We start from the raw sequence: 26,337 nt of genomic DNA, 5'->3' as shown, positions 1-26,337 counted from the left end.
TTGTGAGCCACCATGTAGTTGCTGGAACTTGAACTCAGGACCTGTGGAAGAGCAGTCAGTGCTCTTAGCCACTGAGCCATCTCTCCACTTTAATAAAACATTCTTTCACATGTTTCTCCCAGCAAAACACTATCTGCCTGACTTTCCAAAGAACCCTTAAGTTTTCACTTCAGACAAGGAGTGTGTGTTCATTGCTTATGGTTAAAAGTGTGGAAGACAAGGTAATTGATTCCCATCACTAAGCTGGGCCGCCTGCTTAAGGACGTGAAGATCAAGTCCCTGCAGATCTACCTGTTCCCATTAATTTCCTGGGCACATCTCTAAAAGATGAGGTTCTGAAGACCCTGCCAGTGCAGAAGCAAACTCAGGCTGGACAGAAGACCAGATTCAAGTCTTTTGTCACTACTGGGGACTACAATGGCCATGCTGACCTTGGTGTTAAATGTTCCAAGCAGGCAACCACTGCCATCGAGGGGCCATGTGGGCCCAGCTCTCCATCGTCCCCGTGCAGACAGACGACCAGGGGAGCAAGACTGACACGCCCACACTGTTCCAGGCAAGGTGACAGGTCTGTGGCTCGGAGCTGGTGCGTCTCATCCCTGCCCCCCAGAGGCACTGTCATTCTCTGCTCCTGTTCCCAGAAGCTCTGGCGATGGCTGCAGCGTATTGATGACTGCCACACATCAGCCAGGGGCTGCACTGCCACCCTGGGCAACTTTGCCAAGGCCACCTTTGATACCATCTCCAAGACTTGCAGCTTCCTGACTCCCAACCTCTAACAAGAAACTGTGTTCACCAAGTCTCCTTATCAGGAATTCACTGACCATCTTGTGAAAACCCACACCAGAGTCTCTCTTCAGAGGACCCAGGCTCAAGATGTGGCTACCACATAAGGATTTTTATACAAGAAAAATAAAGTAAATTAAATCTGTTTTAAAAAAAAAAAAAAGATGTTGTAGTGGGGCAGTAGTGGCGGCGCACGCCTGTAATCCCAGCACTCTGGGAGGCAGAGGCAGGCGGATTTCTGAGTTCGAAGCCAGCCTGGTCTACAGAGTGAGTTCCAGGACAGACAGGGATATACAGAGAAACCCTGTCTTGGAAAAAAAAATCCAAAAAACAAACAAACAAAAAGATGTTGTAATGGTATTTTAGATTATAGTTTTCTGGATTTTTGTTACAGAGAAAACTCATCTTATAAAGATGTTTACTAGGTGCTGGAGAAATGATTCGGTGGGTGGGTGCTGCTCTTTCAGTGGATCAGGGTTTAGTTTCGGACACCCATACTGATAATGACACCACCTGTTCTCCAGCTCCAGGCAACATAACATCCTCCTCTGTCACATCCGCCTCAAGTCTCTGTGGGCATCTGCAGTCATGCCACAATACCCACACAAGTAAGTGATAAACAGGAAAATCACCATGCAGGAAGCTAGCTAATTCCCAAGGGATGGTGGGGCTTGGGCTCCACAAATGGCTGCTCTTAGAACGGTGCTCAAGGTCCCCCAAAACATCTGCACCCAAGCAGATGTTGTTGTGCAATGATTATGTCCTTTACAGTCTATGAGAAATGGTGACTGTCATAGGTGTCCAGATGGCCATGACATGTGAACAGCAGCACAAAGAGAACCTGTACCATTATTGAGGCAGAGGGTGACGGTTAGCCCTGATGTCTGACCTGTGTGCTCCAAGACTTAGTACTCAAATTAAATCTATATCTGATTGAGATTTATGCCTTAATGGCTTGCTGTGACCCTCATGGTTCTTGGGGACCTCCTGGTGTGAAAAGGCCCTGATGTTTGAAGCACAAATTTTATGACAGGGCATAACAATTTGTTGCATTATTTATTGGTTACGTTTTAATATCCTGACTAATGATATCTTTTCATCCAGAATTCCCTCAGGTAATGATCCGGTGAGCTTTTAGCTCCACATTATTTTCCCACGGCTACTTTATAAAAGTTGAGACATTTTAAAGACATTAATCTTCAGATGTGAGAACATCTCCTAGAATAAATGCAGAAATGAGGAAAGTAAAGAGGGCCCACATTGGGATAGGACGGCAATAAAGACTCTGGGACTTTTAAAAATAATTTTATTTGGGGGAATCATAAAGGAATTACATCATTTCCCCCTCCTTCTCTTCCTTCCAAACCTTGCCAAATACTCACATCCCATTCTCTTTCAAATTCAAGAGCTCTTTTTCTTTAATGGGTGATACACACACACACACACACACACACACTCTTAAAAATACACATAGAGCCTGATCGGTGTGTGCAGTGTTGCTTGTATATCATTTTCAGTGCTGATCCTTTGGTGTTGGGTAACTGGTTAGTGTACTCTCCCCTGGGGTAGACTAGTGCCTCCTGTTTCAGCAGATATATAACTTTGTTTTGCATTTGGCTTGTTCAGAAGTCTTTTATTTCTTTGTTGAAGTTAGAGAATTTGGGTTTGCCTGGCTGGAGGGCTCTGAAAAGAACTCCTTTGGGGGTGTGGTGTGGAGCTCTGTGCCTGTTACCAGTGACATCCTGTTCGGATATTCATCATTTTCTATTATGGACATACCACTTTTGTATACAGCACACAAAAAGAAAAGGCTAAACTGATGTAGAATTATGGCATTTCTGATACTTTGACCACAAAGTTAATCAAACAAGTAAAAGTATGTGCCCTATCATTCAGGCCTTATGTCCTAGAGCAGATTGTTAGGAAGCCATTTAACAGTGAGCACACAGAATACAGGAGGTGTCATATGGGAAACCCTACTAATACCCAGGCCAAATGTGTCATGAGCAAGCATGTCCTACTTTAAGCTGTGAAAACAGCTGATGCTTAGCTGCTACCAGATCCTTCTAAACCCAATGTTTGTGTCCCCAAAGAAACATATTCTAAAACCATTGAATAAGTGCAAGGCACAGTAACAATATTAACACATAATGTATTATATTATGGAAATTATTCATCTCCTGTAAATATTATTTCACATATTTCTTTATTTCTTTAACAAGTCTCTGATCTCTTAGCCTACCATGTGTGTATTTTCTCAACCCTAAATCTCTATGTCTATCACTCACATTGTATTAGAGTAAATCTTCTATCTGATAGGAGAAATCTTAAATATTTATTCAAATGTCTATGTGCTGTTATTTTCTGGTATGTTGTTGGCTGCTATACTAAAAATTCAGCTAGGAAAGCCATGTGATGGCAGCACTTGAAACAAGCAGTCAGTTCTGGGAATTGGTTGTGTGGATATGCAGGCTTTGAAGAACAAGAAAGAGTTATGTGCTTACATTAAAGGATTCCCTGCAATGCTTACACTTGCAGTGTGGAAATGATAGTTAGAGACTCATAGTTCAAAGGAAAGACTCTGGAGATCTAGCACTAGAAGATTCCCACAGGGGGAAAGAGTTTGGAAGTTGACCAAGCTGATTAAATGATAATGGGGTACACCCAGTGGGGTCAGGAATGGGCCGCCATTGCCCAGAAGAATGGGGTGGCTGTGGCTTTTACCTCTGAGGAGATGCAGCCCGGCTGTGTTGGTACAAACACAGATCTCACTTCAGAGGAATTAAATAGTTTGTCCTGGAGCAACTACAACTTATCATAATCCAGGAATACAAATTTAGAAATACCAAATATACAATGTCCACAGAATTTAAACATCAAGACAATAAACAACCCAGAAAAAATGAGCTATGGAGAAGAACATAAAGTCCTCAAAAGGAGAAAGACAAATGGCTAATAACCTCTTTTTAAAGTGTTCAACATCTTTAGCCATTAGGAAAACTCAAGCTAAAATTAGTATATACTAAGATTTGATCTTAGTTAATCAGACTACTCGTCCCTGTGAATACCATGGTAACATACAGGGTGGATCTGAGGACATGACAGTTCCTACACACAGTTGGGGAGAAATGTGCACTAGTGTAGACGCCTTGGAAATCAATCTTTGAGTTTCCCCAACAGCTAGAAATAGAACTGCCACATGACCATATATGACTCCTGGCACATATAGGAAGCACTTTAGATTGAACTAAGAAAAAAATATTTTTAAGAGATATTGAAGGGCTTCTCCTCTGCTACATCCAATCTGCCCACCTGGCCAGATCTCCTACATCCTTAAGAGTCTAGCCTAGTCTCCCTGACCCTCCCCTATCCACCCCTTCTCCCAAACCCATATGTACCTCAGATCCCACACCAAATGCCCCAACCTAGTTTGCATACCCAATCAATGACTAGCTACCTGCCACTACCCACAAGTCCCTTCTGAAGCACATCAAACCCTTCACCCAGTCAGATATCCCATGTTATTCTCAAGGATCTAGCCTTGTGAGACTTACCATCCACATTTTCTCCCCAACCTACCAGATCTAGCCTGGGACTCATATCCAGTGTTGCAACCTTGTCTTGTCATTCTTGCAACCTACCTTTTGCCAAGACCATCCTCTCCCTCCTCCTAACCATTAGGCCAATGCCATGACACATCTGACCTGCCCACCTAGCCAGGTCCACTCCATACTCCATACAAGGAGGTACATCCTGTATATCAGCCCTGTCCCCTCTGTCCGCCTGACTTCATGCCACCCAAGCTAATTCCAACCACTAGGCCTAACACACCCTCACATCCTCATTTCTGTCTCAACCAGCTCCACCTATATTAGAGTGAGAACAAAAATAGCCCCATGCCCAGATCCCATCACAATAATATGATACCAACAACATGAAAGATCAAGTCAGTATCTTCTTCTAAAATCCACCAGTCACTCTGAAAATAGAAAATTTTCACAGTGAGCATTTCCTAGTTGAACCCCAAGACAAAAAATGAAAAAGAATAATTATATACTTCATAAAAAAGTTTAAGGAGGGTTGGGGATTTAGCTCAGTGGTAGAGTGCTTGCCTAGCAAGTACAAAATCCTGGGTTCAGTCCTCAGCTTTGGAAAAAAGAGAAAAAGAACTTCTATTTTAAAAAAATCAAAAAAGTTTAAGGAGTTTTTTAAAAAGACCAAAAAAAAATCTGTATGGAATTAAGGAGAAAGAGATTAAGGGGAATAAACACCAGAGTGATGCCCACAAAAACACAAGCATTCGGCAGACAGACATGACAAAGACAAGCCTTGAGAACAAAATTCAATAAGGAGATAGAAATACTGAAGAGGACTCAAGTTCAAGTGAAGATGTAATCTAAAGATGTTGCCGCCAGCGGCCACATACGAACCGGATTACCTGGAAGAGAATTCTGAGGTTAATGGGAAGGGGGCGAAAGAGAAATGAGTCAAGAGGACAGTTGCCCATAGAGACCGACTTTACTATCATTAAGCCAATATTTATAATCTTAGGAAAAACCACCCTGCCCCCCAAATAGCCGAGAGTTCATAGATCTTCTTCTCAGCAGGTTGTCTGCTTTCAGTCACGCAGTTTTCTGTTGGTCTCCGGGTGGAGCTGCTCTGAGGTGAAATCGGCTGTATTGTTATCTTGAATAGGCCGGAGATAACGGGGGGGGGGGGGGGGGGGGGGGGGGAGAAGGGTGGAGGCTGTAGGCCAGGAATGCCGCAGCTTGAATAGGCCTGAGATAACGCCTGGGGAAGGGTGGGGGTTGGAAGGTCACAGCTAAATGCTGTGGGGGGAAAGGACATAAAGACCTGATAGCTCAACTCTAAAACCCAAAGGAAAGCCTTATGGGTAGAAGAAATCAAGCTGAAGATTGAATATCATGACTCAAGTATAAAGTAGAGCATATAGACCAAATAGGTAAGTAATATCAAAAAAATGTAATGAAATGAATATATAGGAACTGCAGGACATTGTGAAAAAAAAGACAAAGACAAACATTCAAATTATTGTCATAAAATAAGAATTATCCCAAGCCAATGACATAGACCAGATCTTCAATAAGATCATAGAAAAAACTTCCTCAAACTAAGACACACCACATCAATACAAAAAGCACACAGAGCACCAACTAGACAAGACTAGAAAAAAAATCCCCATGGCATACACAGTAAAAACAGTAAGTATACATAACACATAAAGTGAATGGAAATTTAAAAAAAAAAAAGACACATGGAAGGAAAATCCACCTAAAAAATAACTGACTTTTCAGTGGAAACTTTAAAATCCAGAAGACACTGGAGCAGTGAATTCCACGGCCTAAAGATCACATAGAACACCACACCCAGAAAAACTCCTACCATAATTGAAAGAGAAGGAAAAGTGTTCCATGCTATAAACAGTCTTAAAAAGTCAAAAAAAAAAAAAATCACACCTGAAGGAACACAGCAAGCAGGATTTCAAGCAGAAGAGAGAATTATGCACAGCAGAAACCATGGAAAGAAATACAAAGCTATGGCCATTAAAACACAAAGTGCTCCTGTGAACACAATCACTGAACACTGAACAGAATCAGTGACATGATGACTACGATCAGCACAGATATTCCTATCATAACACTAAATATCAATGGCCTCGATGCTCCAATCAAAAAGCTCAGGTTCACTGAATAGATCAGGGAACAACATTCATCTCACTGTTGTCTACAAGAGACACATCCTAGCTTTACATAGAGGCACCTCCTTGAGATCAAATGACTGACAACAATACTCCAGTCAAATGGACCTGGAAGCAAGAACACACCATTAATCTAATATCTGAAAAAAAAAAATAGGCTTTGAACTAAAACTAATCAGGAGAGATAGGAAACAGTTCTAGTCAGGAAAACAGTTAACCGAGAAGACATTACTCTCTAAACATGTGCACAAAACACTTAAGTACTTCATTTCATTAAAAAAAAAAAATCTACTACAAGATTTAAAGACACAGATCAATATCAAGCCATTTATTGATTTCAATAAGTCACTCTCTCCAATGGTTATGTCATCTGCATGAAAAATAAACAGGTAAACATCAAAAACAATTGGCATCATATTTGAAATAGATTCAAAGGAAATCTATGGAGCATTATACCCAAACACCAAAAACTGTACATTCTTCTTGACAAGAAGCTTTTCTAAAAAAGACTACATTCCAGAATATGTTGTATTCTGTAGCTACTGCAAACTGGGTTCCTGGAACAGAAGCTGAGGGATGGATGGGGGAAGCGGTGAAAAGAATGAGGGCCAGGGGAGTTTACCGATCGAGGTCCAAACTTTAATGGAGGTCAGACCATGTAACAGTTTGGGCAAGCCCCTCCCCACAGACTCTAGGCTGAGTTCCCGGGAAGTTGTCTGGTGGTTCTTGGCTCCACTGCTCAGGCAGCTGGGTGGGTCACCTGCTTAATTCAGGAATTCATAGACCTGGAGGAACAATGAACTTCACCTTCACTCTGAGCTCTCCACCCTCAGCACAGGAATCCCTGCTCAACAAAGGCTGGGAGAGGAAGTTCACCTTGATCAATGTTGAGTTCCTACCAAGTGGCATGACACCCCGTTATGGCTCTCTACAGGAATACAAAACAAATCTTTAAAAATTGAAAAGATAGGCAGGGAAAGATGGCTCAGAGGTTAAGAGCACTGGCTGTTCAGAAGTCCTGAGTTTAATTCCCAGCAACCACATGATGGTTCATATCCATCTATCATGAGATCAGGAACCCTCTTCTGGCTGTGCAGGCAGAACATTGTACACCTAATAAATAAACAAATCTAAAAATTTTTGTTCTAATTTGAAAAGATTGAAATTACTCCTTGTATCCTATCTGTCCACAATGCAATAAAACTTAAAATTGGCCAGGTGATAGTGGTGCACGCCTTTGATCCTAGCACTTGGGAGGCAGAGGCAGGCGGATTTCTGAGTTCGAGGCCAGCCTGGTCTACAGAGTGAGTTCCAGGACAGCCAGGGCTACACAGAGAAACCTTGTTTCAGGGGAAAAAAAAACCTTAAAATTTACAGCAAACAAATCTCTAGTAAATACACAAACACACAGAGATTAAATAACTCATTACTGGATGATGAATGAGTCAAAGAAAAAAATAAATAAATAAACCTTCCTGGAACTAAATGAAAATAAGAACACAGTACAATAGAACCCCTGGGATGCCATGGAAAGCCAACACTACCAGGGGAATTTACAATTCTAAGTGCAAGAAATAATTGTCTTATGATACAATACAAAAATTTAGGAAAACAAAAACAAACCAAATTGAAACCTAGTTGAGGGGAAGAAATCATGAAAATCAGAGTAGAAATTAACGGGATAGAAACAATACAAAGGGGGTTGGAGAGATGGCTCAGCAGGTAAGAGCACTGACTGCTCTTCCAAAGGTCATGAGTTCAAATCCCAGCATTCACATGGTGGCTCACAACCATTCATAAAGAGATCTGTGTACTTACATATAATAAATAAATATTTTTTAAAAAAAAGAAACAATACAAAGAATTGTCTAATCTAAGAGTTTGTTCTTAGAAAAGAAATTGAAAGACCCTTGATTCAACTAACCAAAAGAGAGAGAGAGAGGACCCAAACTAACAGACTCATGTAGGCTTCGATTTTTCAAGACCTGCTTCATTTAGGGTTCTTAAATGCTTCAACCTTGTAGGGGAGAAAAAACGTTAATAGGAAAAGGAGGTTGTGGACCTGTTTAAAAGTAATTCTTTGACGTGAATTCACTCTTCATTGTCAGAATGCCAATAGTCCAGTTCAATAGCAAATACCAAACATGGATCAATAGTGCTGACTCGATCCAGCAGAAACAGCAAGGCTCCACAGAATCTACATAACAAGCAGAAGTGCCCAGAATCAGACAGATTATCACAAGAAGTTCTTTGACACATTTCTCTCTATGAAGTGAAGACCAACAAAGATCAGCAAAGACCCGCCGGGCAGTGGTGGTGCATGCCTTTAATCCAAGCACTTGGGAGGCAGAGGCAGGCAGATTTCTGAGTTCGAGGCCAGCCTGTTCTACAGAGTGAGTTCCAGGACAGTCAGGGCTACACAGAGAAACCCTGTCTCAAAAAACCAAAAAAAAAAAAAAAAAAAAGATCAGCAAAGACCAGAAAAGGAAAACCAGTGAAGACCAGTAAAGACCTGAAGCTTGCAGCATAGCAATGGGGTTCTATTTACATTCTTTTTAAACATCACATGACCTCTCACAAGATAGCTTCCAGAAGAACATCACATGACACAACTGAGTTGTTAAAGAAACCAGAAATTTCCACTTCATATCCCCCTTTATTTAAAAAAAAAAAAAAAAAACAACCAAAAAAACCTTTTTCTCTAACATTAACTGTAAGTCCTGAAGAGCCTTGCTTGAGAAGACCCCCTCTCAAGGAGAAACAGAGGCAGCAATCGATGCAAAAGGCGAGAGGTTTAATGAACCGACGAGTCAGGGTCGTCCTACCCACGAAGGAGAGGCGACTCTGGTGGGACATTACAGGCAGTTTTTGTATTTTTTATAGGCACAGGTTACATCAGTCAAGATGCAGTTTAAACCCATAAGCTAACATCTATTGACTATTGATTTTTAGATCTGCCTGGGATTTTCCAGAGGTCAGGTGGTTATCAGTTAACACATTCTGTGAGGATTCTTACTCAGGAATGTCCCAGGGGTGGAAAACAGAATTTGGCCTATCTTTGACACCAGGCAGGAGCTGGAAGCTGTAAAGAAGGTGTGTGGCTAAAAGGGTTCTTAGGTTATCTTAACTAAGGCAATTACAAAGACTCTGAATTCTTTCCCATGTTGGTCAGATAATTCTTGTGATTGATCATCAGGGCTAGCCCTTTTGAAGTTGATTTGCATGCATTTCTTGGAGATATCAGCAGCTGCAACAGTCTGTGGGAGGGAATTACCTGGCTATTTGCTTTGTGAAGACATTCATGTCTCGGATAATAATCTCAGATCTAATCTTTATAAGTTTTGTTGGTAACCATTTTTTTTCATTCCCTGTAGATACATAGGCATAATGATACCCCACTTTAAAACTATTTCAGGTTTCCATTTTAATGTCAGCACCCCCTCATGGCATCCTTAGCTGGCCTAGTTCTTCAGCTGTTTTGATAGCCAGCTGGTGTCTGTCAACTGCTACTGTTCCTTTTTCACCCCAATATTAAGAAAATTTAGAGTTAACAAAGCATGATTTAGTAAAAACCTGGGGGGGGGCGTTATTCTTCCTTTTTGTTTAATAAGAATCTCTTTTAAGGAAGAATTGGCACTTTCTAAAATTTCTTGTCCTATGGAATTGTGCAGTATACCAGTAATATGCTTTATATTGTAATACGCAAAGAATTGCTTCGTCTTGTTGAATACATATGCAGGAGGATTGTCAGTTTAAATTTGTGCAGATATCCCCATAGTTGCCATTATTTCCAATAACTGTGTTATTACACATTCAGCCTTTTCAGAACTTAAAGCAGCTGCCCATTGAAACCCTGAATATATATCAAGTATCGGTGGTATGATATATGCCTGCAGCCATCTAGGAGAAGCTAAAAACTAGCAGATGATCTTCCTGAGTTGGTTCTACCACGGATTAAGATCTATAACTGATTTGCTCCTGTAGGCAAGTCTGAGAATTTCATTTTACGAAAGATGCCTGCTATTAATATGCTTTTCCTGTTATTATTAAATACATATAACAACCACTAGGTATTAACCCACCCTTTTGAGCAGATCTCTGCAGAACAACAAAGGTATACTGTCTTGTATTGATGCTATATGGAGAAATAGATGACTTCTTAATTCTTAATGATGATCCTATAAGAATTCCTAAAATTATATTAGTAGCCATGAAGGTCTTTTATAATAGGAATGCTATTTATTAAGCTCTTTCTGGCTAGACAGTGGCGGTGCACGCCTATAATCCCAGCACTCTGGAAGGCAGAGGCAGGCAGATTTCTGAGTTTGAGGCCAGCCTGGTTTACAGAGTGAGTTCCAGGACAGCTAGGGCTACACAGAGAAACCCTGTCTTGAAAAAAACCAAATCCAAAAAACTAAAAGAAAGAAAAAAAAGTTCTTTCTGATGTCAAAACTGCAATAAGAACTCTGAAATTCTTCAAGTGTCACAAGTTAGTTGCTTCTGAAATAACAAGCAGGCATCTGCAACTTAAGAGCACAGGCCAAGAGGTTGTAAAACAATTAGCCAAAGGTCATAAAAGAGAGAACTGATGATTTACTTATAGGTATAAGGACAGAAGATAAAACATTGATGGCGTTTATCTATACAAAGCTCCACTAATAACTTAGTCAGAAAAGTTATGATTTTATGAACCTGTAAAAACTGGTGACAGATAATGAATGTTTAGCCAGATAATTACTCTTAATGAATATGCATGTAAACATTCTCTATTGTAAACTTCTTATTTAATTTATGTTTGAACCTCTAGTGAATTTTTGTAAAAAAAAAAAAAAATAATAGACTAGGAAAGATCACACTGGGGGGTATAACACTGGAGAGATAGCATTGGGAGTAAGGCCTTGGGAACAAGAACATTGCTACATCAGGGCAGGAGGGGAGAACAGGATCAGAAGGAGGATGCAGAGTGGAATAATTTAGAAATTATAAGGTAACTTAAAATATTAAGGGCGCAATGTGCAGAATGCAGAGGAAAGGGGAAAAAGAAGAAGCTGCAGAGAGGGGAGGAGCAGGCAGGCTTCTCCTTACCATGACACAGAACACACATTTTCTTAACAGCCAGGCAGGCTTACTCTTATTCTTCTTACGGACGTGGTTTTAATTCAGATAGCAATAAGGGTAGAGGCTCTGTCATTCTCTATGCAATAAAGATTGGAGCTCATTTTTCATCCTGAACAAGTGAATTCTTTCTACATTGGCACTTGGTCTTTTGCTCCATATGCAAATGTAAGTATAGATGTATGCGTGTACATATGCAATTATGGGATAGCATGAAAACTTGGCCCAGATTGTTCAAATGGAGATTTATGAATTTGTAATCATGAATCTGTATATGAATTTATGTGAGTTTAATTCATATGTGCTTGCATAAAAGTTTTTCCTTCTGCAAGCAAGATTCTCTTCTCCTGGTCAATAGACTTTTTTTTGTTTTGTTGTTTTGTTTTGTTTTTTAATGTTTTTATTTTCTGTATTCTTTGTTTACATTCCAAATGATTTCCCCTTTCCTGGATCCCCCCTCCCCATATGTCCCATAAACCTTCTTCTCTCCATCCCTTCTCCAATCACCTCCCTCCTTTTTCTCTGTCCTTATATTTCCTTCCAATGCTAGATCAATCCTTTCCAGGATCAGGACCCTCTCCATACTTCTTCATGGGAGTCATTTGTTATACAATTTGTGCCTTGGGTATTCAGGGCTTCTGGGCTAATTAATATCCACTTATCAGAGACTGCATTCCATGTGTATTCTTTTGTGATTGGATTACCTCACTTAGGATGATATTTTCCAGATCAAATCATTTGCCTAAAAATTTTGTGAATTCATTGTTTCTAATTGCTGAGTAGTATTCCATTGTGTAAATATACAACATTTTCTGAATCCATTCCTCCTTTGAGGGGCATCTGGGTTCTTTTAGACGTTTTTTGCTCCAAACTTCCCCCTAGCCTGACAAGTGAGAGGCATTTGGACAAGAGGGAGAAGGCTCTGGCAATTAATCCTTTACTTAATCCCCTGCTGGGTTTTTTTAAATCCCCTGCTGTTTTATGATGAAGTGCTAAATGCCTGAGGCTGCAGTTTCTGGACCAAAAGGAACTCAGGCAGGTTAGCTACAGTAGCAAAGTGACTTAGACTTAAAATAGGTAAATGTTTTATTACTAAACAGCAACCCTAAATATCTTACCCCTGACACTCTTCCTTACCTTCAAGAGACAACCAAGAAGAAAGGAGAATAATGGGGCATTACCCCCAGCGCACACACACACACATACACACACACACACACACACACACACACATATATATATATATATATATATATATACACACACAATTACATACACACACACACACACACACACACACACACATATATATATATATATATATATATATATATATATATATATACACACACAATTATTTTCCAAATTCTGCAAAATGAAAAACACCCATCTACCAGATGTCATCTCTTTTGGTGACCCTGGGGTCACTCTCAGCAGGTAAGAGAGTTTGGTTGTATAGAGAACACATAGAACATTTTTTTATTATTTCATTGGCTTGTTGTTAAGTGACAGAAAAAATTTTCCTTAAACCTTTCCTGTTAATATAATGTTTCTCATGAAACTTTGAAGCTTCTAATACATTTCCTATTAGTAATTGGTAAATCTCCTCATCTCCTTGAACTAAGGAACCTGAGAAACCTGTATGAGATCGAATATGAGTAATATATAATGGATGGTTTCTATTTCTGATGACCTGTTATAACTGTACAAATAACAAAGTTAATTACGAGTTATCAAGTACAAATTCAGCAGTCTATATATGCAAAATGACTCTTTCTGCATGTAAAGAATCTGTAATTATATTAGCAGATTCAGGATAACACAATAATACCATAAGGACTGCATACAACTCTAAGTTTTAAACTGAAGTATATGGACTTTTAATCATCTTGCTTATTTTGTCTGACTTATAACCTGCCATTCCCATCTTGTTTGCAACTGTGTTGACTGTTGGTGCCTCTGGAATTAGTGTTCTTTAATATATATATATATTAAAGACATATACATATATATGGAAGACATATACATATATATGTATATGTGTATATATATATACATAATATATATATATACACATATACATATATATGGAAGAATCCAATTCATTCTTTTTATAAACTGTATACATCTGCTTTTCAGATATTTGTTATTAATTTCTCCCAAGTAGTTACTACAAGCTCCTTGCCAATGTTCATTGATCACAACCTCAGCATTAGGTACTACAATTTCAGCCGGATCTCTTCCTAACAATTGGTGTAATCTTATTCCACCTTTTATAATTGATTCAGAAATCTTTTCCATTTTTTACTTTATGAGCTAAGGAAATCCATTCCATAATACTATCTTCCCTTTGCACAATGAGCCCAGTAGGAGAACGAGTTGAAGGTAAAATGAGCAAAAATACAATCAGGTTCAGGGTCAATTCTATCCACATTAGCATCTTGCAGTCTTTGTTCTACAAGAGTTAACTCTTTCTGCTTCAACTGTTAGGCATCTTGGACTGTTTAAATTTGAAAATCCTTGTAAAGTTTGAAACAACGTAACTCATATGTACTTAATCCAATTGTAGGCCTCAGCCAGTTTATATCTCCCACTAACTTTTGAAAATCCTTAAGAGTTTGCAATTGGTCCCTAGGGATCTGTACCTCTTATGGTCAAATTTGTTGACTGATTTTATAACCCAAATAACTAAGTGAATCTCCTCTTTGTATTTTTTCTAGAGCAATCTGTAAGCCCAAGCATGGCAGAATCTTTATGTTTCCTTAAACATTTCCTCTAAAATGTCTAGAATCAGCCAACAAGATGTCATCCAAGTAATGATAAATGATAGATTGGGGAAATTGCCAATTAATTATTTCTAATGGTTGTTGCACAAAATATTGACATAAAGTTTGATTATTTAACATTCCCTTTCAATGGTGTAGCTTTAATTTTTTTCAAAGCCTACTTTTAATGATGTTTCTTAACCTCCCTTCTAGCCCACCAGAGGTAGTGGAAAAGAAAGGTTATTAGGTTATGGGAAAAGTGGACCTGTTTAGAAATGGTTCTTTGGAGCAAATCCCATCTGTGTTGTCAGGGAATCAGCAGTTTAGTTCATAAGTCAGCAGCAGCAGCTCAATCCACTCACAAACACCTCATGGATATACCAGCAGTCCAGTTAAGTAGTGTCAGGATAGCTGCAGTGGTAGCATGGCCTAGCAGGAACAGCCAGGCCCCTGTCGAATTGACACAAGTCAGCAAGAGGGAACAGGGCCAACAGGAATACTGGAAGAAGTTATTTGCTGTGCCTTTCTCAACAAAGTGAAGATTAGCAAGAAACGGGTAACCAAGAAGCATTGCAGAGCTAGCTCTTCTAGCAAGCAAGCCAAGCCTCCATCACTGTCCATTGAGTCCTATTTATATTCCCTCCAGACATCATGTGTCCCCCACAGTCTTGCCTCACCACGTGAGTCTGACTCAGCAAAACTCCACAGAAGTTTGTCTCAGCTGACGTCACTCTGCCAATCGGCTCAAGTCCATGGAAACCCAAGACGCCGGAACATACCACCAGAAAATTTTTGGTGTGTTTCTCTCTATGGAGACCCAACAAATGGAGCTCAACTACACAATGCAAGGTGGACAAAGACATGCATGTCATTAGCGAAGAATCCTTCATCACATGTCCTTTCATGTTCTTGCTTTAGCAAAACATCCTTTCACCCGTGTCTGCTTCAGGAAAACACCCCTTCACATGTTTACCCAGCAAAACACCATCTAACACAATTGACTTTCCAAAGAACCGTTAAGTTTCCACTTTACAATGGTATCTTTGTATTGGACCACTGTTGTTCAGAGTGGGTACTGAGAAAGCAAAGCAAACCTGTCCCTTTTCACAATGCAAGGATATTGTGAAAAAGTAGTATTCCAAATCAATTATTATTATTATAGGCCATGATCTAGGTAACAAAAGGTAAAAGAAGTAAAGCACCCATTGGTTGAATTACTTTGTTAACTTCTCTTAATTCTTGTTGAATTACTTTGTTAACTTCTCTTAAATCCATTATCATCCTCCACTTTCCTGATTTTTTTTTTTTACAACACAGGGGAATGCCATGGGCTGGTAGACTCTTCTATCTGCTGATCCTCCAGCTGCTCCCAGCTGTTCAAGGGCCTGCAATTTTTCTTTCGTTACAGGTCACTGCTCTTACCACACAGGTCTGTTTGATAACCATTTTAGGGGCAAAGCTGTTGGTATGCCAGCAGTGCCCCTTTTATAGATGTGGAAACTCAGTCCCTGTGATGTCCTATTTTTTGACCTTGGGCACAGCTTTTTCTCGACCATTGTTCTTGACCACCTGTATCAATACCTCCCCCAGGAGTATATACTCTATCACCTCTTATTTCCTCATTTGCTGTCCCTAGAATTGCAGGAATATTAACTTGGTTACCCATTGTTGTAAAAGATCCCTTCCTCATAGTTTATAGTTATATCAGTCACATAAGGTCTCAACTTCCCTGTTTGCCCTTCTGTTCCCACACAGTTAATCCATTGATCATTTTGTCTTATTTATGATAATTTACCAATTCCGATAGACTGTGTGTAAGCCTTCTGTAGCTATCAATCCGGATTCCAAGACTTCGGGGAAAGAATACTAATGTTCTATATCCACCAACCCTTCCGTTTCAGCACCATTCATTTGTATCATTAATTTGGGTCTCTGATCATTAACCACTGTTTTCCAGAATGTATGTTTTCCAGTACTCCCAAAAGCCCCTGTCCTTTCTACTGGAGCAATCTTGCCCTTGGAAGATTCATGGAAAGGAAGGAAATAACAACATTCAAACAATTCTATTCCCTGCTTCCATTTTCATCTTTTTTTCACATATGCAATGATTTGTATTTCTTCCTTGCTATCACTCTCTACTACTATACCTGGATGCACAATGAATCCTTGAGAAGTTAATCCACTTCTTCCCAAGATTATTCCCACTGTCCCTGAAGAGAAAGGATCATGAGCACCAGTGAGTAACTTAGAACATTCAACTTTTAGGGATAGTGTAAGAGGCATATCTGTGGCCAGATCCAAAACTGCACTCCCTTCTATAGCACGTATAAGATCAGAAAAACGTTTAAGGGCTTGTATTTTATTTTCTGGCACTTGTTCCTGGGTAACTGAAAAAGCTAGTGGAAATGGTTTGCCTTTCCTCGGTTTCATTAAGATGCGGCAGTGTAGTCTGTCTATCTTGAGTCTCAAGTGACAAGGGTCCACGTATACCTTGGGGATGGCCAGCAGACTTTGGGCATGCTCAGTAGGAGGGAACTCATGTCTGGTACTGTAGACCTAGCCCCCTACCTGTGGAGGAGATTTCCTAAACTAGTATACTTTTAAAGGCATTCTACATATCCTAATACACTGAAATAAAATAAGCCCTCGCCCCTTGGCAATGCCTGCCTTGCAGCAGACAAGAAACCATTACAGACATCTGTATCGAGAGAACATCTGACCATGGGATGCCCAATCTAAACCAATACATCTACCATGCAACCTGTACACATAAGGCTCAGGGAACATTGTGGAAGAGATGGACAAAAGACCGTAAGAGCCAGAGCACCAGGAATGTGCTGTGTGATCGTGTCTTCTGCACACGACAGGGAAGCTGCCCACAGGAGACCTGCACAACCACATTAGTTGGTACCTGGTAAAGGGAACTCTCACAAGGCCTTCCTCAGATGAAGAACTACAGGCAATTAACAGCAGGTGAGCGTGGAAGAATCAGAACACGCCAGAGTGGGCAGAGAAAAGCCCGCGCGGCCTCAACCGTACACAAGGAACTAAGAAATCTGAGTGCAGGAGAGGGGCTCTTCCCTTGGGAAGAGCTCACAGTCAGCCCTGAAAACAGACATATACGTAACATTATACAGGCTGAGCAGGATATATTTAGAAATATATATATATATGCAATAATTAATTTTTATTTTTTAAAGATTTATTTAATGTATATGAGTACACTGTAGCTGTACAGATGGTTGTGAGCCTTCATGTGGTGGCTGGGAATTGAACTCAGGACCTCTGCTCACTCAGGTCAGCCCCACTTGCTCCGGTTAACCTTGCTAGTTCAGTCCCTGCTTGCTCTGGCCCAAAGATTTATTTTATTATTATATGTAAGTACACTGTAGTTGTCTTTAGACATGCCAGAAGAGGGTGTCAGATCTCAATAAGGATGGTTGTGAGCTACCATGTGGTTGCTAGGATTTGAACTCAGTACCTTCAGGAGAGCAGTCAGTGCTCTTACCCGCTGAGCCATCTCACCAGCCCGAGACTATTAATTTGAAAGACAGTATGGAAGGGTATATGAGAAGGTTTAGCAGGAGAAAAGGAAGGGAAAATGTAATTATAAGCTCAGAAATTAAAAAGCTGGGTGGTGGTGGTGCACCCCTTTAATCCCAGCACTTGGGAGGCAGAGACAGGTGGATTTCTGAGTTCGAGGCCTGCCTGGTCTACAGAGTGAGTTCCAGGACAGCCAGAGCTACACAAAGAAACCCTGTCTCTCTGTAGAAAGAAAGAGAGAAAGAAAGAAAGAAAGAAAGAAAGAAAGAAAGAAAGAAAGAAAGAAAGAAAGAAAGAAAGAAAGAAAGAAAGAAAGAAAGAAAGAAAGAAGGAAGGAGGGGGAGGGAGGGAGGGAGGGAGGGAAGAAGGGAGGGAGGAAGAACAAACTAACCAAAAAAGAAAGGAAGGGAGAACATAAATATACAAAAAGATAGTGTGTGTGTGTGTGTGTGTGTGTGTGTGTGTGTGTGTGTGTGTGAGAGAGAGAGAGAGAGAGAGAGAGAGAAAGACTGAGATTCAGAGACTGGGGGAATAGACAGACAGAGACTGAGTGTATATAACAGAAATAAACAAAGAAACAGTGTGTGTGACATGCTCAGAGAGACAGGGTATGAATGAGTATGTGTGGGGCACAGGAAGTGCATTACAAAACAGAGAAACAGTGTATGTGACAGAGACAGAGAACGAGACTCGGGGCATGTGTGAGAGACACTGAAAAAGACAGAGGTTTGTGTATCGGACACAGAGACAGACACATGAATTGTGAATGCACATGTGTGTACACATGAGACACAGAGTATATATGTTACACAGAGACAGAGTGACGGCACATCACAGAGACACAGACAAGAAAGAGGGACAGGGAGGGAGAAGGCGTGTATGCGCTAAAGCTCCGCCCAGTGAAGAAGAGGCTCTCCTCCTGCCGCCTTCAGATCCAGATCCAGAGCTGTCAGCTCCTTCCCCAGCACCGTGTCTCCTGCAGGCCGCCATGCTTCCCACCATGATAATGGACTGAACCTCTGAGACTCTAAACCAACCCCAGTGAAATGTTTTGCTTCTTCACAGCAATAAAACCCTAACTAAGACACTCAGTTGTTTTTTTTTTTTAAGATTTATTTATTTTATGTATTGAGTACACCATTGCTCTCTTCAGACACACCAGAAGAGGGCATCAGATCCCATTACAGATGGTTGTGAGCCACCATGAGGTTGCTGGGAATTGAACTCAGGACCTCTGGAAGAGCAGTCAGTGCTCTTAACCACTGAGCCATCTCTCCAGCCCGACACTCAGTTTTAAAGTACTGTCTGGCAAACAGAAGAGCCTATGTTTGATCTCAAGAAGCCATTCTGTGCTACCTGGATTTTATGGTAACTTGACATAGGTTAGAGTCATTGTGGGAGAGAGAAGTTCAATTGAGAAAACACACCAGATTGGCCTAAGGCAAGTCTGGAGTCCATTTTCTTATTTAGTGACTGATAGGGAAAAACAGAACTCACTATGTGTGGTGTCAGCCCTGAGGTGGTGGCCACCGTACTAAAAGAAAACAGTCCGAGAAAGCCAGTAAGCAGCACTCCTCAGTGACCTCTGTGTCAGGTTTTTGCCCCGTCTGTGCTCCGGTCCTGACTTCCCTAGATGGTGCATTACAAACTGAAATAAAACACTTACCCCCCACACACACACAAATTGCTTCTGGGGGGCGGGGCGGGGGCTCTGAACAGAGACACTTCCCTGGTTGAGGACTTCCCTTTAGTCTGAGTCAAATGAGCTACCCTGGATGAGAGGAGAGAGCAACCCAAGAGAGAACACATTCTAACAGACTTGGGAGCAAGGAAATGAGTGATTCCTTCAGAAACTCTGGGAAGATCCCGGAACAAGAGCTTTTAAGACCAACAGGTTGACTCCACCCACTCTGGTCAGGATTTGGCACTAGGATGGGCTACGGTGGTAAAGCACTCATTTACCATGTTCTAGCCAGGATCACAAAGGTATTGATTTTAGAAGAAAAACGACTGGGAGGAGGGCTCAGTCATTACTGTGATTGCTTTACAAACATAAAGAACTAAATTCAGTCCCCAAACCCCATTAAAGAAAAATCCTGGTGTGGCGGCACATGCTTGTAATTCCAGAATCACAGATAGGGAGCCCGGTTGAACAGCCAGATAGGGAGCCTCAGGGACAGCCAGCCTCACCTAGTCGAAGCGTTCAAAGCCCCTGGGAGACGATGTCTCAAACAAGTGCCAGAGTAGTGACCCCAGAAATTGACCTCTGACCACCAAATGCACTCATACATATACACACCTACACACGTTCATGCACACCGACAAACCTAGGAAAAGTGTTTGGACGTTGGAGAGTTGGAAGTGGTAGTGTATATCCGTGGGAGAGCACTTATCTACCATGTGCTAGGCCTTAGGGTCTATCCCAACAAACACACACACACACACACACACACACACACACACACAAAAAAAAAAAAAAAAAAAAAAAAAATTAAGAAAAACTGGAGGAGGAAAAGGAACGTGGAAGATGGTTTGGTCTGTAAAATGCCTGCCATGCGAAGAGTGTCCACAGAACCCACGGAAACAGCAGGCTTGGTGACACACATTTGTAATCCTAGCATTGGGCAGAGCATTGATCCGGAAGGCCGCAGCTCTCCCCCCCCCCATCTCTCCCTCCCCCCACACCCCTCCCTCCCCCCACATCCTCCCCCCCACCCCTCCCAGCTCCCTGGCCAGCCTGGCCTTCTAGCCAACCCGCGCTCACCGCACCCGCCCTGTCTCCTCCACACCGCCAGAGGGCGCCAGCGGGTCAGGAAGTCTTCCGTCGTTCATCTCTATGATCCCCGCCGCGGGCTAGATGACCCGGAAGACACTGAAGGGGCAGTGCTTCCAGGTGGGAGTGAGGTGACCTCGGCTGCTAAAGAAGGGTAAGGCCGGGTAGCCATGGGGGCGCACCTGGCCCGGCGCTATCTGTGGGATGCCTCGGTGGAGCCTGACCCCGAGAAGATGCCCAGCTTCCCGCCGGACTACGGCTTTCCGGAGCGCAAGGAGCGAGGTGAGTTCAGTGCGCAGGCGCGACCGTAGTTCCCGCGGAACTCGGCTGCGGGTTTGCCCAGGGTCGGGTCGGGAGGGCGCCTGACCTCCTTGAGTGTGAAGGCTGTGCAGGGATGGCTGGAGGAGCAAAAGGCTGGGACAAGACAGCAGAGAACGGGAAGACGAGACCGCCCCGGTGCACTTCGGCCTGGGCGCAGCGCTGAGCCTAGGACCGTGGTCTTTGCATCTCCATACGGTGTCACTAGCATTTGGTTATGTACAGTAATACAAGGTCGGAGGATGGAGCGGCCATGCGGTGCACTTGTCCTGTCTAGTGTGATGGTGCTGGGGGTGGAAGCCCAAGCCGGTGTGTACTCACACGGTTCTCGTTCTTCCTGTGTAGGAAGATCACAGAGTGACAGCTCTGGACACAGTCCTAGTTTGGCACTTGATGCCCCAGGGTAGCAGAGAGCCACTGGCACTGCCTTCAGAGAGCCCACTGGACAAAGCCGCGTGTCCAGGAAGATCTGGGAAGCAGATTTAAGAGTGTGGAATTAAGGGCTAAAAGAGGCGTGTTGCTGAGACTGATAACTAGCATGATGAACTGATGTCCCAGAGAGTGACAGAGCCCCACCTGTAAGCAGGGGAAGACACAAATTACCTGCTTTACCAAAAGCCTGGGGTGTAGGCTAAAAGATGGCTCGGTCAGTACTGAACCTACAGTCCATTTATCCACCTGGCACCCTGGGTTACTCCGTCATATTGAACCTTCAGCACTCCCTGGCCTTTTCTCTTGCTTGGCTAAACCCAAAACCCTGGTAAAACCCAGCTAGTTTCCTCACGGGACCCCTTCTTATTTTGGAGTCAGACTAGTCCAGTACTTTTCCCCTTTGGCCTCTGGAGCACAGAAATCACAGGCGCAGTGTGCACAGGGATGCCGGCCTGCGTGTCACAGGCGCAGTGTGCACAGGGATGCCGGCCTGCGTGTCACAGGCGCAGTGTGCACAGGGATGCCGGCCTGCGTGTCACAGGCGCAGTGTGCACAGGGATGCCGGCCTGCGTGTCACAGGCGCAGTGTGCACAGGGATGCCGGCCTGCGTGTCACAGGCGCAGTGTGCACAGGGATGCCGGCCTGCGTGTCACAGGCCCAGTGTGCACAGGGATGCCGGCCTGCGTGTCACAGGCCCAGTGTGCACAGGGATGCCGGCCTGCGTGTCACAGGCCCAGTGTGCACAGGGATGCCGGCCTGCGTGTCACAGGCGCAGTGTGCACAGGGATGCTGGCCTGCGTGTCACAGGCGCAGTGTGCACAGGGATGCCGGCCTGCGTGTCACAGGCGCAGTGTGCACAGGGATGCTAGCCTTATTTCTGTAGTTCTTTACTACATCTTAGGCAAGCTCTTGTGTAAAAGCAGGAGCAGCTTTGGCTCCCACACCCATGCATCCTGAAACTCCTTCCAAATGACTCGTCCCTGACCCAGCAGAGTTCCCATTCCAGATGAACAGCCCCCATATCCTCCACCCACCTTCTACAATGAAAGGACTCCACTCCAGAATCTCTCTCGTTGGGCTCCTGTCAGTAGACTGATAGACTGCCTATCAGTGGTTTTGAAACGCCCCAGCCGGGACATCACGAATTCCTGGGATACATAGCAATCCTGCCTCAAAAACAAGGGTAGAATCCCATTGTGGCCCCACCTTCCCAGCTAACCCCTTCGCTGAAGGGCTTCTCTCAGAATCTTCCCGTGACGGACTGTGACTGACAGACAGACCGCTGCTCCCAGCCCCGCCCCGCCCCGCCCCAGCGCCGCCCTTCATCCCTCCCGTCTGCCTCGCTCACTTCCATTTCACTGGGCCCTCTTCCTGATTCCTCCTCAGCTCCCCGAGGGATGCCTTGAAGCCCAGGCCGCCTCTTCCGCCCTGGAGGCAGCTCACAACTGCCTGGAGAAACCTCTGCCGCCCGTTTCTCTCCCAAGCCTTAACCTTGAACTTAAGAACGCCATTGCTGGCTTCTGTTGTCTGCGGTTCAGGGCTTTATTAGTGGTGTGTGTGAGCATGCGTGTGCGTGTGTCGGCCAAAAGTCAGTCAGTGTATTCCTCAGATCACACCTCCCTTCCTCCCCGAGGAACCACCACCCTCCGCTGACACCTTAGGGTTTCACTCTAGCGCAGGCTGGCCAGCCTGGGTTTTATTTTCTTTTTACGACAGGATCTTGCTGTGTAGCACAGGCTAGCCTCAAACTTAAAACCTCTTACCTAAGGCTCCTGAGTGCTGAGATTGCTGGCTGTGCCCGGCTGCCTTCAGTGTCTGTCAAGTCTTTAGTCTCAGCTCTGCCCTCCCCTTAGGCACACTGTCCTCACCTTCCTAGTCGCTGTAAAGGTCGGTCCTGCCTTACCCCGTGGAGGCGGGAAAGGTGCCTGCTGCCTAGAGGCTCCCGCACCCTTCACCCTGAAACTCTCTTGCTCCAGGCTTCTGCCCTGCTCACCCCTCGGCTCTCCGTGGCCCCCTTCCCAGCACTTCCTGACCCTGGTTTTGGTTGGGTTTTGTTTGCCCCCTGCAGTCAGTAAGGCTGCCAGCCACTCAGCGACATTGTGTGTGGCCTGCTGTGTCCCTCTGAAGATGGAGACCAGCTATCTATGTGCCTGGCTGCCCGCTACAGTCCTGCAGCTTAGCAGGCGGCCGTGTGCTGACGGCTTGGTGCTGGCCTCTTGTGAACTTGAGAGGCCGGAGCTTGAGTTGCTAACCTGAGCTCCGGGGTGAGGAGCTCCGGCAGAGCCTGCCTGCCTGTGAAGCGAGCCCTGGGCCTGCAGTACAGAGGGAGGACCAAGTCGGCGTCCTGCGCCTACGGGGACCACCGCAGTCAGAAGTGCGGTGAGGGCTGTGGGGCAGCAGGGGGCGCTGCTGGGCTGGGGGACCCAGAGTGCAGCAGAAGGCAGAGAATCCATCAGGGTGACACGCAGCCCTGCTGAGGCACGTCTGGGCACCAGGTTAGCAGCCCAAAGAGGGGACAAGGACCTGAGACCATCTGAGAAAGGACGGTAGTGGGAAGCAGAATGGGAGGCAGCGCCCTGCAGAGGAAGGCCAGGAGGTGACTGGGGCCCGAGAGGAAGGCCAGGAGGTGATTGGGGCCCCAGAGGAAGGCCAGGAGGTGACTGGGGCCCCAGAGGAAGGCCAGGAGGTGATTGGAGCCCGAGAGGAAGGCCAGGAGGTGATTGGGGCCCCAGAGGAAGGCCAGGAGGTGATTGGAGCCCGAGAGGAAGGCCAGGAGGTGATTGGGGCCCCAGAGGAAGGCCAGGAGGTGATTGGAGCCCCAGAGGAAGGCCAGGAGGTGATTGGGGCCCCAGAGGAAGGCCAGGAGGTGATTGGGGCCCCAGAGGAAGGCCAGGAGGTGATTGGGGCCCCAGAGGAAGGCCAGGAGGTGATTGGGGCCCCAGAGGAAGGCCAGGAGGTGACTGGGGCCCGAGAGGAAGGCCAGGAGGTGATTGGGGCCCCAGAGGAAGGCCAGGAGGTGATTGGGGCCCCAGAGGAAGGCCAGGAGGTGACTGGGGCCCCAGAGGAAGGCCAGGAGGTGATTGGAGCCCTGAAGATTGTTTTTGTTGTTAATGTGTCTGAGGTGACATTTGGACATACGGGTTTAGGTGCCAGATAAGGGCAGAGCGAGAGCACTGGGCCCTGGGGTGGAGCTGCAGGCGGAGGTTGCCGGCTGCCCACGCCCAGTTTTTGCAGGATTGGTACATGCTGAGCCACCCCGCTAGCCAGCTTGTTTGGTTTGGTTTTCAAGGCAGGGTTTCCGTGTTGTCCTTGCTGTCCTTTAGACCAGACTGGCCTTGAACTTGGAGATCTGCCTGCCTCTGCCTCCCAAGTGCTGAGGTCACAGGGGCACCACAGCACCTGCAGTGGAGTATGTTTTAATGCCGTGAAACAGGACGGAGGCCACCCAGCGAGGCCAGGCATGTGGCTGAGGGGCAAACTGGGCACAGGCTGCGGGGTTTCTCTTCCTAGCCCCTCCGAAGGGTCAGGCTTGTCCGCGATGGGTCACCTACCCAAGGCTTACCACGCACCTGCTACACCGGGTGGCCTTTATGTCAACACCTGACTCCATACGTTGACGGCCGCAAAGTCCTCTAAGCTCGTGGTGGACTGGCCTAGTTTGTGGAAGCACATGCCACGCTGATCACCCCGGCACCCATAATGGTGCTCTGAAGACACTTGTGTTACCACGGCTCCGTTGGCTTAGCTGACAGCCTGGTGCCTTCCATGCTGGGACTGGCATCTTTCTGCCGTGGGGGAGCAAAGACTGAGGCCCCAGTACCCACTGAAAAGCTGAAATTCAGATCCCGATGGCTCGGGCTGGGGAAGGGGCTGAGCTTTCTCAAGACAGCATTTGTCGATGAAGGGACATGAGGGTTCTTTTTGCTGGTGTTGACATAAAGGCCACCATGTAGCGGGTGCGCGGTAAGCCTCGGGTAGGTGACCCATCGCGGGCAAGCCTGACCCTTCAGGCTAGGAAGAGAAACTCCGCAGCCTGTGCCCACTATGCCCTTGCTGTCAGGGTGTGGCCATTATCCAAACGGGTTCTGTGTGTGCTGTGTGCACCGTGCACCAGCTGGGGGCTGCAGTGCTGAGCCTCACTGCTCCCCACAGTCATGGTGGCCACACAGCAGGAGATGAACGACGCCCGGCTGACACTGCAGCAACGTGACTACTGCGCCCACTACCTCATCCGGCTGCTGAAGTGCAAGCGAGACAGCTTCCCCAACTTCCTGGCCTGCAAGCACGAGCAGCATGACTGGGACTACTGCGAGCACCAGGAGTGAGCCTGCCCTGCCCTGCCCGCCCCGCGGCCCCCCTTAGCGTGGCCACCCATACCGCACCACAGCTACCCACACACCACAGCCGCCCACACCGCACTGCGGCCTCCCTCACCACAGCCTCCACACTGCAGCCACCTACACCACACCAGGGCCTCCCACACGGCAGCCACCCACACGGGCATGGGAAGAGGCTGGAACCACCTAGGACAGGGGCCAAGCCAGAAGTCCTGGGGGAGGCCTCACCCCTAGCAAGGGCTTCCTGGTGGCTGGAATGGAATCGAGCCAGAGCCTGTGGCACTGAGACCCTCTGTGTTCTGCCCACAGCTATGTGAAGCGCATGAAGGAGTTTGAACGCGAGCGGCGACTTCTCCAAAGGAAGAAGCGGAGGGAACTGAAGGAAGCACTGGTGGCCCAAGGCCAGGGAGATGGAGAGGTGGGCCCCGAGGTGGCCCTGTAGGTGGCCCTGTAGGATCACCCGCCAGCCTGTGGACCTAGCAGTGAAATAAAAGCGTTGGGTCACCTGCCTAAACTTCATCTGTGCTATTTCAAGGATGGGAAGGAACG

The 26,337-nt window shown here is 45.1% G+C and overlaps 1 protein-coding gene, 1 long non-coding RNA gene and 1 pseudogene across 2 annotated transcripts; all 3 read left to right on the top strand.

Moving 5' to 3' along the window:
* Positions 1 to 231: 231 nt before the first annotated feature.
* On the top strand, positions 232 to 893 carry LOC127671587 (40S ribosomal protein S2-like; annotated as a pseudogene).
* A 19,889-nt stretch (positions 894 to 20,782) lies between these two features.
* On the top strand, positions 20,783 to 26,302 carry Ndufb7 (NADH:ubiquinone oxidoreductase subunit B7). The gene is made up of 3 exons (XM_052166253.1): positions 20,783 to 20,983; positions 25,604 to 25,772; positions 26,098 to 26,302. Exons 1-3 carry the CDS (start codon positions 20,872 to 20,874, stop codon positions 26,228 to 26,230), a joined length of 414 nt encoding a protein of 137 aa, XP_052022213.1. The 5' UTR covers positions 20,783 to 20,871; the 3' UTR covers positions 26,231 to 26,302.
* LOC127671485 (uncharacterized) lies at positions 20,990 to 25,017 on the top strand. Its single transcript, XR_007974766.1, has 3 exons — positions 20,990 to 24,137; positions 24,168 to 24,197; positions 24,228 to 25,017. It is a non-coding gene; the product is annotated as an uncharacterized LOC127671485 (long non-coding RNA).
* Positions 26,303 to 26,337: the final 35 nt, after the last annotated feature.

The sequence above is a fragment of the Apodemus sylvaticus genome, chromosome 21, assembly GCF_947179515.1.
Source record: "Apodemus sylvaticus chromosome 21, mApoSyl1.1, whole genome shotgun sequence".
NCBI classification, from domain to species: Eukaryota; Metazoa; Chordata; class Mammalia; order Rodentia; family Muridae; genus Apodemus; species Apodemus sylvaticus.
Note: the sequence above shows the minus strand (reverse complement) of the source record. Positions and strands in the feature narration are given on the sequence as shown.